The following is a 16,220-nucleotide window of genomic DNA, read 5'->3' on the forward strand; positions in this document are numbered from 1 at the left end:
AAAAAAAAAAAAAAAAAAAAAAATGTGTTAATCATGCTTATAAGGTGGTGTTGGAGAATCCTTATTCAGACTGATTACCAATAGGATGAACTGAAGTATAGATAATTCTAAGCACTTTGACTACCACTTTATTTGGAGAGGGATCTTTTGAATCCATCTCTGAAAGCTGCTCTTCAGATTTAACATGACATCACTTCTGGATTCATTGAGACTACCAGAATATTAAGTAAATGTATATAATAATGCTTTGATGTGTAGGGAATTGATGAAAAGCTGAAGAGTTCCTGTAAGTATGGACGAATGAGCTGAATCTTATTTTTTACAAACCTTTTTCTTGCAGTGTTTTCTAAAAATGCATTTGTCTTGTAGTTGTTTTCTAAAAAGCTGTTAGAGTTCCAAAATACTAAACTACAAAAAACAAACAAACAAACAAAAAAAAAAACAAAAAAAAAACCTCACCATTTCTGCTTTGTTTCAGCTACCTTACTATGGACCAGACACGAAAGCTGCTTTTGCTGCTTGAATCTGATCCCAAGGCTTATGCTCTACCGTTAGTTGGAGTGTAAGTGGCTGTTAGTACAGTTTTAGCCTAATGCACCTATTGATTTGAGATATATTTGAATGAGTACTTAGTGGAAGCTTGGTAATATAACTCTCTCTAATTGGATATTTCTTCTTACTTTTAGTTGGTTGAGTGGAATTACCCATATCTACAGTCCTCAAGTCTGGGCCTTTTGCTTGCGGTATTTATTTAGCTCGTCAATTCAGGAAAGGCAAGTGACTTTCATCTGCAAAACAAACTACTGACAACTTAAATGTATCCCCCACAAACTCATGCACATGCCTGATGCAACACTGGCTCTGTTCAAGGATATTTGGGGGAATTCTGTGACTGCTATGGTATATAGGAAATAGAAAGAGCAGTTAAAAAGATAATTCTGTCTCCCCCACACTAATTTTCTGAAAACTAAAACTACAAAGTATTGGAAAGCTGTTAATGTTTCGAAGACTGAAGAGAGTAAGTATTAGTATTTAAACTAAAATGCTGTGACTTTAATGACAAGAATCAGCAATTGGGAAACTTCAGTTTATATGGGGGGAGAGGGAAAGGATGGGGCAGCAGACGTTGGTTTGGGGTGTGAACTTTTCTCATCAGTGCTTTCTTTGACTGAGGTTTTCTCCCTGGTTGATATCTAACCAATGAAGTATATTGATTTGCAGCTAATGTTGTCTTGTTAATATTTGCTAAATACTATGTTTATGTAGTTAGCAATTTTACATTTTTTATACTAGTAAATAGTTCTTCATTTCTATGTTTTTTCATTTGTAATGTTTGAAGTTCTGTTTGTATGGAATTTGTAAGGGAGTTAGTGTTAAACTGTTTTAAAACTGTTCTTCAGGTAAATAAGTTTCATATAAGGTGATATTTTGATTTCTTCTGGACTACCATGTTTTCTTTTAAATTATGAAATAAAAATGTTAGCTACATTTGAATGTATGTTTGTAATTACTGAACAGATTATTTTCCTGAAGAATTTAACTACCCTAAAATGCAGATAAGGGCCCAATTAGATTATATGATTGAGATAGGCAAGTTAGATGTTTCACTCATTAACTTTCACTGATGCCATCTTGGAAGTGGATTAGGCTGATTTGATGAACCGTGCAAACAGAATTAACCTCTGTGCAGACTTTAATCTGTGTCATAATTTTTTAATTCTCAAGATATAATTGAAGTTGTATGTGAATGTGCTTTTGAAGAATCTTCTTACTGCTTTCTCTATCACAGATACAATTTTTAACAAACAAGCACAAGTGCTGCAAAAATAATTTCTCTGAAAGTAGTACCTTTTTCTGAAAATCCACATTGCTGTTTTAATTGTTCTTGATCTTTTTTGTTTTAAATATTGAGTGCCTTTACTCACTATTTTGTAGCTATAGAAAGCACTTCAGTATAATTTTCTTAAATTTTTCTTTTTGTTTTCTTTTATAATTGAAGAACATTGAATACTTAAGGATAACTGAAACACTGAATGTCTTAAAGATATGACTTCCATTGAATTGTCAAATAATCCTGATATCATTTTACACAATCTGTTAGAAAAACAGATGCTTTTGTCTATACTATGATTGAAGTCTTCTAGGAATTCATTTGAAGTACTAAGTGATCCTAAAGGATATAGGAAAATCATTCGTACTATTTTTCTACTTTGCTTTAATTCTTATGCGTGGCATGGTCATAGTCAACTACTTCTGTAGCTCAGTACAGCTCAAAATGCAAATAATGACTCACTGGTTTGTTAAACTACGTGATAGTTGTACCTGATATTTTGAGGAACTGAGGACCACCTTCCAGTTTAATAAATTTTTTAAAAATATATATATTTTTCTTTAATTTTAGGGTTTTTTCAGAATCTGGAAGTTTTCTTGTTGTGCTTTATTCATTGACGCACAAGGAACCAGAGTTTTATGAGTGCATTCCATGCAGTGGACAGACTGAACTAGGGTTTCAGCTCTTAACTTGTGCTGAAACAGTACACCTCTTCAAAGTAAGTGGCTTGGTTTCCTAATACATTGTGGTAGTTTGCATTAAAATTCAAATTTCAAGTACTTACAGAAGAAGTCACATTAGTATGACCCAGAAAAACCTACAATGTTTGAAAATGATGTAGCTCTGCAAAGCTAGGGTTTTTGCAACAATTACTGTAAATTCAAGGTTTGTCTTAAATTGAAGGATGACATCCAAAGTCCACAACTGCTTATTTTTAATAGCACTAAGAATTTGTCTTTTAAAATGCAGTGTTGTGTTCAACTTTGATAGTACTCCTTGTTAGTGACCTTGTTCTCTCAGCAGAAATTATGATTTCTTATAGTACTTGTGAATCTGCTATACTGTATGCTTACTGGCTATTTTTTTCTGGAGAGCAAAGCTAGGTAGTCGTGCTTCCCTGGAAATTGAAGGCAAGAGAGATTTGGGTGGTTACTCATCTACAGATCTCTTGTGCTACTGTAACAAAGCAAGAGCAGTTTTATTTTTGCACAAAGTAACTCTTTGAAAGCATTTCATTGATACAGAAAGTGAGAAGTTCAGGTAACATTAGAGAAGTTCTAGAGAATCTCTATTGCTTAAATATTTTCCTGGCTTGGACAGAACTTGAATTTGAATTGTTAGTCTGTTCAATACATGCTTCTGTGTTCTGGCAGAGGCAGCTAGAGTAGTATCCTGTGCTGTTCTGTTTCATGTTCCCTTCCCAAATGCCTAATTCTATTTGGGGCTGCCTTCTCCCAGGTAACCTAGGTACAGCTTAACTTCCTGAGAATCACAAGGTTCTTAGTAATGGAGGTGAGCTTCTATAGTCTCCAAATCTTTCCCAGCTGTGGTGTCTGCAGCAGTAAAGTAGAACAGTTGCTATTTCCTATAATGGTGAAAGTTTGTGGAAGAGGTCACTAAGCAGTTACAGTGAGGAAGCATCTGCTCATGGTTATAATTAGGCCAACAACTTTACAGAGTAGCAGAGGGAGCAATGTGAAACAGGAAGGGAACTTGCCTGCCTCCCTGTAGTGGTGAAAGAATTGAGAATTGAAAGCAGAGGACAGACAACAAATAATCAAATATAAGCTTTCTTAAAACTATTCCTTTGTGAGTAGTACTTTAGTGGTCAAAACCAGAATACTGCATGCTTCGTAACACAAAATTTCATTTCAGAATGTTGAACCTTCAGACAAGAATCCTATCCACTTTGAGTTGAGTACTGAGAAACAAAATGCAGAAACTGAGTTCTTCAGTAGGATCTGCAAGAAACTTCCTGTTAGAAGGTATCTTTCTGATATCATTTATACACCAAAAATTAAGTATTTGGCCTCTGCTGTGCACTGCATCAGGTTAGCTACAACTGCAGTAATCTTCTATGACACAAAAATCTTTGAATGGGCTTTTTTTATTGCTGGAGTTGATGTTCTTCAACTAAGATTGTCAAGCTGACTAAATTTCTAGAGAAACTACTAGGAGTTTTATTTTTTATTGATGGTTACAATTCCTGCAGTGCATGTTTCTAAAAAGACTTTACTGATGGAGCTTAAGTTTGCTCTGTGAAGCTTTCTGTGAGAACCTTTCTTTGAAGCAAATCTTTAATTGCAATCTGCATAAGTTGGTTAAAAAAACTTTTCCTTCTGATTTTTTTTTTTTTTTGAACTGTGACCTGTGTGGGTTGGAAGTTAAAGGTTATTTTGAAAACTACCTTATCCACTAAATTTGTGTGTATGGCTAAAAGATGGCCTTTATTCTCCTTTAAGTATCACAATCTTGAACTTAGCACTTTCCATCTTTGTAACGTAAATCAGTGCTTCAGTGTGAGACTAACATTTGAATGGTGGGGTTACTATCTTTTTGCCTAAAAACAGCATTTTAATTTTCACTATTTGACTTTAGAGCTGTTTGCCATATGATACTCCCTGGCTAACTGAAAGAGATGTATAACAACAGCTTCTTCAAAAAAAATGATGCTGTTACTGCACTGTAGGCTTTGTGGTTAAAAAATGTGAAGGCTCATTACAGCTGTCAAATCTGACATGCAAAGGTTTTTGATTTGACTTATATTGTTTTTTAGTCCTCCCCAAGGCTCTTCACCCAGTAAGTTGTCAGCCAGTGATCATGACTCTGGTGTAGAAGATGAGGATTTATCCCCCAGACCAATTCCAAGTCCTCATCCAGTGAGTCAACAGGTAACTTAAGTAAATAATTTTTCTAGACTTCTCAGATTGTAAGATGTGATTGAAAAAAGTTTTACTATCTAGGTGTAAGGAGGTAGGACAATATGAAATTTGATAAGTAAAAGGTTAGTGTTAGGAAGCAGAAAACAGAACTGAAGACATGGACCCAAAAATCCTAACCCCTGCTTAGTCAACCTGCCTTTGAGCCAGCAATATAGACATCTTAATTCATACATGTGCTAGCATTTGAGAACAAAGATAGGTTTTATTGCGTGAGTCTTGCTGCCAATTGCAAAGAAAAGCTGCAGTGTTTTTGGCAAAGAAAGAGGCAGCTAACCCCCTTGCATGTTTCTGGGTAGAAAAGACATCCTCTAATATAGCCTCTGTTTTACTTGAGTGTACCTAACATAGAGCGTATTTGATAAACCACAATTGTCATATCCACCTAGACCTACAGTGACTGGAGACCGAGAGGGTGCTGCTATCTGTCTGGGTAAGCAGTAGTAACACAGAACATGTAGTTCCCTTTCTGAAGGGGAAAAATCCATACTCTGAAATACCCTCCAGGCAGGGAAGGGCATTAATTGGACAGGCATGGCTGTTATTCCATATGCAAGTCATTTGGCCTTCTGAGGATGATACTAGAGGTCTTACTGCTATCTTTTTATGCTTCTGGTTTCTCCAGTTTTTAGAAAGTTATTCCATGTGTTATGAGTTATGGGCACTTATGTTGACTTTTTTATGAAAACATTTTATTTGACAGACATTAGGAAATTCTGCGTATAAAGAGCAGAAAGGCAGAATTCAAGTGATTTAAAACTTGCTTCTGTCGTCATCCCTCTAGGTTACTAGGATCTTTCCTTCAGTTCCTGAACTCTCTCTTGTTTTGGATGGGAGCTTCATAGAATCAGGAGAGTTGCCTAAAACTGTGGGCATTTCAAATGCTGAAAGTCTACCCTCAATGCTACATCAGTCTATAAAAAAGAAATGGCCTTTGAAATCTACATATTACCTTGCTCAGTGCTCTGATGACAAACAAAATTTTGCTGCTAATACAGGATATTCCTCTTTGAGGCAACTACCAAACCATTTAAGCCAGAAAGTTCCAACCTCAAAGGCTCCCAGAGCAAAGCAATCTCCACTGCAGCAACAGTCTCACTGTAGGAAAGTTGGTCCTCAAGCAAGAAAAATTTCTGGATCTTCTTCCTCTTCTCCTTCAACCCCCTGTAGTGGGCCTTCTCCAGATACATCTGTGCATCATCCCAAGAGGCTATCTGAAAGACTTGTGTTAAATCCTAATGGAGTCACACAGCAGGAAGAGTCTCCTGTTAGAAGAACCTCAGTATCCAGTTCCAAGCAGCTTCCTTCTGTTACACAACCATTCCTCCACGGCTCTGCTTTTTCACCACAGAACTGCAGAAGACCATCAGAACTGCAGGTGCCTATTCAGGTGCCATCTTGCTGTCCAGCCAGTGCATACAATTGTCAGTTTCTTGCTCCTGTCCAATATAATCCAATAAATTCATGTCAAAGAATGGGAAAAATGAGCCCCAAACAAAGAGCAGAAATGCAGCCAGAGGTGGCTCAAGAGAATCAATGTTCAGCGTTCCATCAAAATATCATTTGTCCAAATATTTGCTGCAATACAGGATATACCACTAGTAGCCCTATAAGCTTGGGATATCATGGGAAAATAGGGAACTGTTCTCTTGATAATAGCTTATCGCCTGGAGTAAGGCTTCCTTCAAGTGCAAGCCCCTGTAGTCTGCAGTTTTGTGCAGCACATTCACCATGCGCACACATGCCTGCTTCTAAAACAGGATCAGATAATGGAATGATGGGATTATCTCCAGATGCTTACCGGGTTCTTACAGAACAAGATAGACAACTAAAATTGCTTCAAGCTCAGGTTTGTTGAAACGGCTGTTTTCTCCTCTGCCCAGAGATTAAATATGCTTTGAAATCCTTCCCCTCTCTCCCTTCATAGAGGAATTAAGAAAACTAACTGGTGGCTATTCTCCTAGGGACAAAAGCCTGCTAGACCAAGACCAGTTTGAGGGATCCTTGTTAATTCTGATGATTGTCTCTTAAAACAAATGAAAATGATTTGACTCTTTTTGAAATTAGATTTTTGCATTTTTTGCTATAATTCTATAACATGATTATTTCTATTTTAGCAGACTATTCTGTAGTCCAAGTTGCTGTTTCTGTCTAAAACATCTTTATCACTTGGGCCATAAACTTTGGAATTATTGCAAGTATATGAGTAAAGCACAGTGTGTACTAGCATGCTACTTTGCTCACCTTCAAGCCTGCAGCTTCCTGGGCTTTTAAGGCTATTTTCTAAGAAACTTTAATAGTCTGTCTGCAGCAGACTGGCAATTTTTGTCAGGTATTTAATGCTGGGCTAGAATACTGGGTTTTGGTTGTCCTGGTATGTTCTATTTCAATACCAGGTGGTTTGTTGAAAATAGTACCTTTTAAACTGTTAGCCCTGTATTTCACAGGGTGTGATTTGGGGCTGAAGGTCCAGAATTTAAATCTTGTTGCTGATGATGGCTAGGAGAGTTGGTGCAATTGCATACAGTGCATGTTTTTCCTGCTTTAAACTAGAAGATTGCAACTGAAATATGCTTTAAATAGATTTCCTGTGTGTAAAATCAAGCTCTCAAAACATGGGTTGTGAGTGGGGGAAAACCCTCTTTATTGTATAAATGCATTGATAATCTTTACTGTTACAGTACCACCAAGAAATTTTGTGAGTTACCGAATAGGGTAGCTGCAGACAGAGTAGGGTTAAGATTGCCCAGGCATCCATAATTCTATTGTTTTTAATGCCTAATTTTTAATTGAAACCAAGTTGATCTAGCATGGAATAAGGACAGTTGACATACTTAAGAGCCAAGCGTTTTGTAATAGGTCTTGTATGTGAATGAAAGGGACAAAAAAAATACTTTCAGCAAGTGTAGCATAAGTAGAGTTGTCTTTGTGTAATTCCACCAGTATGCAGAAAACCTTTTATTTGCTAGCTTTGCCAACATCAAAATTGATATTTTGATTCATGCTGCATGTAATACTGAGACCTGGAATGTTATGACTCCTGTGGCAGTGCAGTTTAGATTTGAATCTAGATCTTAGAAGAGGCAAATTTAATAATTCAATGTTGCCTATTATACTTTACTGTATTTTAGTGTACAAATTACACCATTCTGACCATTACAGATCCAACGCTTACTGAAAGCTCAGGCTCATCAAGCTTGTTCCTCTGAAGCAGTTACAGCTAGCAATGCTCTACAGCCTGAGAAGCAAGTGGAATTTGTTACTATGGAAACACAGTCCTCACCAGGTTTGCATATGAGAAAAAGTGTGAGCATTGCTGTGAGCACAGGTAATACTGTTCTTTAAGAATAAACTTGCATCGCTTTCTGGATGTTGCTGGAGGGGGAGGGTGTTGCACACAGAAGAAGAAATGTTTTGCAGAAATGCCTAACATACACAAACACGTATCTAGGTATCAAAAACAACAGGAATGTCTCTTTTTAGCTAGAGTTTGGAAGCTTAGGCTGGAGCTACTTTTGACTTTTGGGTTATAATGGCAGGGGCTGCTGTTTGCTGGAAGAGGGTTTTTTTCCTAATAGCTTCAGCCAGGTTTTGTATTTTGAATTATGACTTATTTGAAGGGAAAATCCCATATTATTCTTATAATTAATACAATATTTTCAAAAGTGGTAGTTTCCACCCTATCTGATATTCTATTAAATGTGTTATAGTGTTCATTATAATGAAAATCATGATGTATTTATTTGGAAGAGGGAGGCAGACTGAATTCTCCTTAATTTGAAGGTTATGCAGCTGCAACTGGCTACATGTTAATATATTGGTTTCTATTAACCCTTTGGAAAATATGGTTAGTCTAGTGGGAATTTTCTCTTCAAAGTGAATTGAGGTCAAATGCAAGTATAAAATTCTTCAGTTATTTTCTAAATGCATGCTTTGGAAGAAACTATGGCTTGAATGTTTTGGCAACTCTTGGTTGTTCTCAACCTTAAATCACTTTAAATAGTGGAAAATAGATTGAATGTGAGAAAATGATTCCTCTAGTTTGAGGACGCCAAAGCATCTCGGAAGATAACTTTTCTTAATGGTCAATCACTAATTACTGTCTTGTAGGTGCTAGCTTATTTTGGAATACATCCTCTGAAAAACAAGAAGAGTCCATACCACAAGGGAAAAAAGAAGATGCAGAAATTTCTAAGGAAGAAATAAGCATTTCAATTAATGCTGCGCAAGATGCAAGTAATACAAGTATTGCTTCTTCTTTAAAGGTTGTAGACATGCCCAGTTTTGTAGACAGTGTTCATCTTGTTGAAGAAGGGACTCATCAGAATACACTCCAGTAAGTAACCAGAAATATCTTGTGTTCATATAATAAGCTTAACTGCCTTTCTTAATTACCTTTTCATATTTTTTAAAGGAATTATGAATGGTCACCTGACTTAAGTTGTGCTCTTTCCCTTGATTTTTTTTTTTTTCTATCATGCTTCAAGTTGTACAGTTCTCCAGGACACAATTGCCTTCAGAGTCTTCATCAATCATGCACATTTAGCTAGCCTGCTGATCAGCAGTAGTTGGTGGCAAAAACCTTTACCTTGGAAAAGCATGTGCCATGCTGACAGCATTCCTTTTCTTACCTTAAATCTTGAGGAGAAAGGAGACATTACTGCAGTCAGTTGTTTTCCTACAGTGACTTTTCTGTCGGTGTTCAGAACCCTTTCAATTATGAGGGGTTTAGATACAGATTTAGGATTATATATCTGTCTCTGGAATTTCTGTACATTTCATACCTAATCACTTTGTATATTGAATGCGGATGCCAACTTAGTTGATATCATCTTCCATATTTTTAAGTGCAGATTCTTCATGTTGCAACAACCAATCTCAATCTAACTTGAAAAGTGATTTTAAAAATACTTTAAATTCTGTATATTGATGTTATTTTTACAAAAGGAAAAGTTCAATAATTTGAAGCTTAACAATCTAATTCTCTATGATTATAAAAAGCCAAAGTGGGGAGAATACCCTTCCAGTTAGTTTAAGTTTCTAAAATAATCATCTTGGGGAAAAATGCTAATGATTAAGCTATCACTTAAATATTCATAGTCCTTGATTACAATATTATCTGCAAATGTATACTGCTACCGTAAGTGTTATGGATTCAAATCAGTCTTTTGAACATCTCATTTTAGAGAGATGCCATCTTAAGTTTTTTTCAACTTGGATTTATGCATGTGTAAAATCTTTGAATATCTTATAGAAAGAATGTAGAGTACCACTCAGATTTAAGGGGGAGAGTGTTTTGGGGGAATAATGAGTAATTGCTAAGGTAGCAGTAAAAGTATCTTGTCTAGTACACCATACCATTTAAGTCCTATCACTTTGAACACTGGCAAGTGATCAGTTAGGTTCTGAAATACCATTATCTTACACTTGTCTTTTGAGGAAGGATGGGAAAAGGAAGGAGGGTCACCCTAGGATCTCTTTGGTATATTAATATTTTTGACCTGTCTGGTTTCACAAGTTAATATACCATACAATATAGATATACCAACTAGCTAAAAGGATTGCAGAGCACCTTGATATAACTCACTCAGGAATATTTACCTTTTTGTGTGAACATTTAAAGCTCCAGGTAGGTTTTAATTCCTCTTTCACATCTGTTAAAGAAATATTTCAACTTGGACTTTGTTCTTGATGTCCATCGTGTATGTGCATATTTGGTGCCTTTGAGAAGTTGGCCAGTGTCTTTAAATATCACAGTGATAACGTCATTTTTACAAAGATGAATAACTAATTAATATAAATCATGGTGCAGAACATATGGGAAATACATTGCCCCTAAGGGCTTTTAAATGTCAGTAAAAATACTGAAAACTTTAAAGCAAATGAAATAACTTTTGAACGTTTGGGGTTGGTTAGTCTTACAATATTAACTCATAGAGCTTCATTCAGTTTGGACTGCACAGAAGCCAACACTGTTTTCAAACCGTATTTTTGAAAAACTGATCAGGCTTTTATAGTTTCACACTACAGTGTATATTTCTCCAATCCTCAGATCACTTTGGCTCCTTTCTGCAATCACTTTCAAAGTCTCAAGCAGAAGACAAAAAATTTCCCCCCCGCCCAAGACTTCCTCCTTCCCCCCACACACACACTTGTGGTCCGCATGAAAAGATAAAGTACCCACAGTGATACCTCTTGCTTTCTATTTCAAGTAAATATCTTGGCTATCTTAATGTTCTCTTTCAGAAATATGGATGTTTCCCAAGCACTTGTCCAGAATTCATTGTTAGAAGAAAGTATTAGCATGTCTTTACAGAAAGAGCCAACAGAGGGAGTGAGCAACCACATGGTGGTAATTAGTGAGCAAAACCCAGAGCCGCCTGTCTCCTTTCTGCCCCAGCATCCGTCAGAGGACCAGAAGCTTTACCAGGACTTACTAGTAATTTGTTTACTTTTGATATTGTGAGCTGAATGCAATAGTAAGAACAGCAATTCTGAAGTTATGTAGTATTGGCATTGTCATGACTGAAAATTGCATGTAGTTTTCAAATGTGTATGTTATGATCTGCAGAAAAATACTTTGAGCTAAGTTTTTTGGGGCTCTTTTTAAGGCTTAAACGATTGTGTGCTTTACTCCCATGTGCATACATGAAGTTTTGTCAACTATGATTCTAACTGCCTAGCAAATAATTCTGTAGTCTAGAGATAATACTAAGCACATCTGATAACTTTGCCCAACTAATGCCCTTTAAAATGGTAATACCCCAATATTTTACCCCAAAGGTACTTAAAGGTCAGATGTTTTTATCTTGAAGAATAGCAGTTTGTCATGTTCTTAAATTGAGAGTGGACACTTACAGAAAGCTTGAAATGTGAGGTATTTCAGTATTTCACTACACTGCTTGAGTTTATATAAGTGTATCCAAACTGAATCCAAATTTGGCTTGTCTGTCAAAATTCACCATTAACCTATTTAGCTGTATTGTAGATTAAGAATAACATTATAATCTGAATTAACATTAACTCCTATGCCATGATATTTTTGTTTGTGGTCTCTTCCCTGCTCTGCTTTCTTCTAGGGCCAAGTAAACCACCTCTTGAAGTCCTCTGAACAAGATCATTTGCCTGTGAAAGCAGGATTTGTTAATGATGGTGGTCCTAGGCATCAGAGTATTGATGCAAAAGAAAGAGACTCAAAGTCTGACGCAGATGTGGTGGATAAAGACAGTGTGATTAGTGCTACACTCAAGCAATTGCAGAATCTCGGAGTGGCAATTGACTCGCCCAGTGAAATGAAGAAAAATATACACAAAGTGGAGAATGCCAGGTAGAGTATTGCTTTTGAGTAGTAATTTCTAGATCCAACCAAAAATCAAGATTGGTTTTCAAGAGACTGTATTCACTGCCAAGGGGGATATATGTTTAGTAACTTAGTCTGTGTTTCCTGCACAAATTTAAAATGCTAGCTCATGTTACGTCTTTCAGATAGGTTTAAGAGTTCTACTGGCAAGCTCGATTCATTTAAATACAACAAGTAGCTCTAGGAATGCCAGGAGTTTGGCTTCACTAACTGTTGTATAGAGTGTACCAAATGGCATCTAAATACCACAGCTTGTCCTTTCAGCCTTTAAACTAGATACCTAATGTATACAAAAAAATGAGTGTAGCAAATGAGTGAAAATGAATATTTTTCTTATTTGAAGGTTGTCTTCAAAAACCAGAACTTTTTTCAGGCTTCTGGAAACAGGTATTTTTTCCAAAGTTACCTGTAAAAATTCTGGAATTAGCATGCACTGGAGAAAGAGGATGTTCTTGGACTCAGTTACTAGGCTTGTGTCTTTTATCTAGATATGAATGTTGAATTGGGTGGTATATAAAAGAGTCTTAAGGTCAAAGACATCTAGTGTTAACATTCACTGAAAAGAATAGACCAACAAGATGAACCTGCTTTAAAAAGAGACTAAAACCTGCCAGAGACAGGTTGTTCTTGATACTAGGGTTGTGGTCAGTATTGAGTCAGAAGAGAATATCATTAGTTCTCTAGAACAGTGAAATGGATAATACTTTCACTATAATGCTAAACTAATTTTTGATGCTTTATTTCAGCATCTTAGCGTGCATAAATCCTGAAGCAGTGATTCCTGGACTAAATTATATGTCATTTGCCAATGTCAGCATGTGTGGCTTAACTCCTAACGTAGCTGATCTAAGCATGGAAGCAAATGCTATTGCACTCAAGTATCTCAGTGAAAATCAACTATCTCGACTTTCTCTCAGTCACTCCGGCCAAAATCCTCCTGCGGATTTTTCTTTCCAAGATGTCTTGCATACAAATATGGACAAGAGCATGGTTGGTCTTAGCTTAATTTCACCAAACAACATGTCTTTTGCAACAAAGAAATACATGAAGAGATATGGACTGATACAGGGCAATGACAATAGTGAGGATGAAGAAGAACTTCTGATTCAAGGCAGCAATACTGGCACTGTCAAGAGTGAAAACACATTGGACAAAAACTTTACCTCTGTTTTGGAAGGTGACAACTGCTGGACTGAACTTTCCAAAAGAACTGATGAAAGACTTCCTATTCATCTAAAAGGTCACAGCAGAGAGTCCACTAATAATGCTTCTCCACCAGAATTCAACAGCCCTATGTTTAGAAATATTTCAAATGAAGTTTTTCCTCCCAGAGCAGATAAATCAAATGAAAACTCAATTCAGATTTTAAAGGACTTAAAACTGAAAAACAAATTGCTGCCTGGGAAGGTTGAATTCACTGAACAACCTGGCAGGAAAGATGTAGGAGATACTCAGGTCTTCCCTGGAAAACTACATGCACCAGCTCTTGAAACATTAAACCATTCAGACAGCATAAATTCTGTTGGCACCATTCTTGATGTAAAACAACTCAGGCAGTTGCCAAAGTTGTTCTGACCATCCCCTAGGACTTGTAACCACTGTTTCAAATGTAAGAGCGATTCCTACTTAGACTGCAAGAAACCAAGGATTAAGCTATTTTTGAGGTCAGTTGTAGCAACAAATAAAACTTGCAAAACTGAGCTTTTCAGTCTAGTTCTGAGACAGCTACTGCTAAATGCTTTAGTTGATGCTGACCAGCGCTGAAGTATGTGTGCACTTTTTTTTAACTTTAAGTATCTGAAAGGTGAATCAGCTTGGAGTAACTTGAGCAGATACACTCTAACGTACTTTTAATAATGATACTTAAATGTTCTTCCATTGACTTTTATTAAATGCTGACTTTTACTTGTTTATGCCAACTGTGAGCCGCAGATACTGTGTGGCAGAGCAGGAGGTAACAGTTAAAGCACTAAATTCTAGAAGTCTACGTGCAGATCGGATTACTGTGTGTGGGGGGGTTTGTGTGGGGTGGGAAGGGAAATATAACCATGGCCTTATTTTGTATTTTTATTCTCAGACAACATGGCACATGTAACAGATTCTGTATATATCATAAAAATCTTGTAAGGAAATTTGGAAAATTAGCACTTTTATAACTTTTGCAGTTGTTTTCCTGAATGAATGTTTTCTATTTATTTAAAAAGTATATGTTGATCATAAAGGTCAAAGATTCCATTAAACGTGAGTTATTTGATGTAGCCTTTATTTGAGACGTTTCCCCCTTCCAAATCTTTTAGAATGGCTAACTAGAAGTGTGTGTGTGTGTGTGTGTGTCATCTGGTATTGAACTTTTCAAAAATTCTGGTATTGTGCGGTGGGGTAAGTGAGATAATTGATTTACTTTGTTCTGCATTGACATACAAATTAGTCTGTCAAAGCTCTACAGTATGTGACTGAAATGGCCTTATATCGTAATTCTATAATAGTAATACTGATTCTTCAATTTGCTAAATTGTTCATTGTTTAAATAGTCCGTTTCTACTAGCACTGAATTTTGTTCAATTTTTAGGTGTACTAGATACTTTTGTGATTAGAATGCTTTGTAGATTACTTGATATCCTACTGATAATGGAAATCTGACATCACCCAGTGCTGGTTTTGACAATTCTACGTGCTTTTGACAGTACTGTCTCTGACAACACAGATCAAGTGTTGCTTCAGTGTAGCATTTTAGTGTTGACCTCTTGGTCTGGGAGACCAGAAATTGGTGTTGGAAGTTGCAATTTATTCCAGTTCCTGCTATTCATTACTAGGAAAGATCCGATCTAATGATGGTAGAGCCATTAGTTTTCTCACTGACTAGTGCATCAACATGCTCTGCTCAAACTTCAGTTTGAACACAACTTGCATTTTAATGATACTGTCTCAACAGAAATTCGGTCTAAGGTGCTGACCTCATCTTTCCTGCTTAGAGTGTCAGACTAGAGATTAAAATGCCCCAATGTTACAGTCCCAGGCCTTTCCAGCTCGAGTCCAAAGGACTGCAGTGTCAGTGCCTAGTTCATGGTTTAAGTGGGTACTAATTACTAATTAATTTATTACAATGAAGCTAGAGCATTTTCCAGCAAATGCCACCCGGTGAGACTTTGTGGACTGAGAATCAGGGGTGAAATAAGCCACCTCAGAGAAGGAAGGGTAGCAGCTTGATTCAAGCTGTTGTGCTTGGTCAGAACTTTTTCTTCTCACAACAGACTGTTCCATCAATAAGAATATTTGTTTCCTTTCAGGAAAGGTAGTGCTTTTCACACACTGGGGCGGAGGGGAGGGAAGCTTTCTCAGTCCCTAAATCTCTAATGGATCTGGCATAAGGTTACTATCTGGCAGGCTATTTCTGCTGAAGTAGTCAGAAAATAGTTAAATGTTTTTGAACATTCCACTGAGATGAATGAGGCAATTCATACCTCTGAGCTATTGTTTTAGGGTTTTGTTCTTTGTTTCCTATTGTAAAATGTCTGGAAACACAGGAAGATGACAGTTGTATTGGTTAATATTTTGAAGACTTTCTTCAAATGCTTGAGGGCTAGAAATACAGTCTGAAACAAAAGCGCAGGACAAGGGTGTGGTAATATTAAGTTACACAAATTATTTGATCCTGGATAGCCAATTTGGAACAAGTGAAATATTAATTTACTTGGCGAGGAAAAAAAAACTTCCCTAAAACTACTTTTCCTTCCATATGCAGCTTTCAGTAATTCAAACGCATCTAGTTTTTTTGTTTGTTTGTTTGTTTTCCCCTCTCCTCCTCCTCTCCCCAAAGCACTTACTGCAGGCTGGAGTTGAAACACGTGCAAGATAAGCTGGTTAGTGTCCTGTACACGCCTATTTTATTTTATTTATTTATTTATTGGCAACTTACACTGTCTTCAGTGATAACGACTGTGATGCTGCCTTCTGCAGAGAAAGGGGAGGGATTAAAAACACCTGAGTTTTCTTCCCTGGCAGTGGGGCAAAGCCCAAATGCGAAGGGGTGGAGGGGCCAGCTCTGTTTTAAGGGTTTGGGGATTGTGGTGGGTGCTTTTTTTTTTTTTTT

General features: G+C 36.7%; 1 protein-coding gene across 1 annotated transcript in view; it reads left to right on the top strand.

The window, feature by feature from the left end:
• The window catches only part of STIL (STIL centriolar assembly protein), a 19,632-nt gene extending 5,331 nt beyond the window's left edge, over positions 1 to 14,301 (top strand). The window contains exons 6-16 of the mRNA XM_085308068.1: positions 479 to 562; positions 687 to 773; positions 2,402 to 2,549; positions 3,707 to 3,816; positions 4,608 to 4,722; positions 5,555 to 6,619; positions 7,933 to 8,098; positions 8,881 to 9,106; positions 11,017 to 11,209; positions 11,850 to 12,097; positions 12,877 to 14,301. Coding sequence (XP_085164194.1) covers positions 479 to 562; positions 687 to 773; positions 2,402 to 2,549; positions 3,707 to 3,816; positions 4,608 to 4,722; positions 5,555 to 6,619; positions 7,933 to 8,098; positions 8,881 to 9,106; positions 11,017 to 11,209; positions 11,850 to 12,097; positions 12,877 to 13,705 — 3,271 coding nt within the window. The 3' untranslated portion in view covers positions 13,706 to 14,301. The remainder of the gene's footprint in view (positions 1 to 478; positions 563 to 686; positions 774 to 2,401; positions 2,550 to 3,706; positions 3,817 to 4,607; positions 4,723 to 5,554; positions 6,620 to 7,932; positions 8,099 to 8,880; positions 9,107 to 11,016; positions 11,210 to 11,849; positions 12,098 to 12,876) is intronic.
• Positions 14,302 to 16,220: the final 1,919 nt, after the last annotated feature.

This window comes from Rhea americana, unplaced genomic scaffold (genome assembly GCF_003343005.1).
Source record: "Rhea americana isolate MKP2758 unplaced genomic scaffold, rheAme1 scaffold_27, whole genome shotgun sequence".
NCBI lineage: Eukaryota > Metazoa > Chordata > Aves > Rheiformes > Rheidae > Rhea > Rhea americana.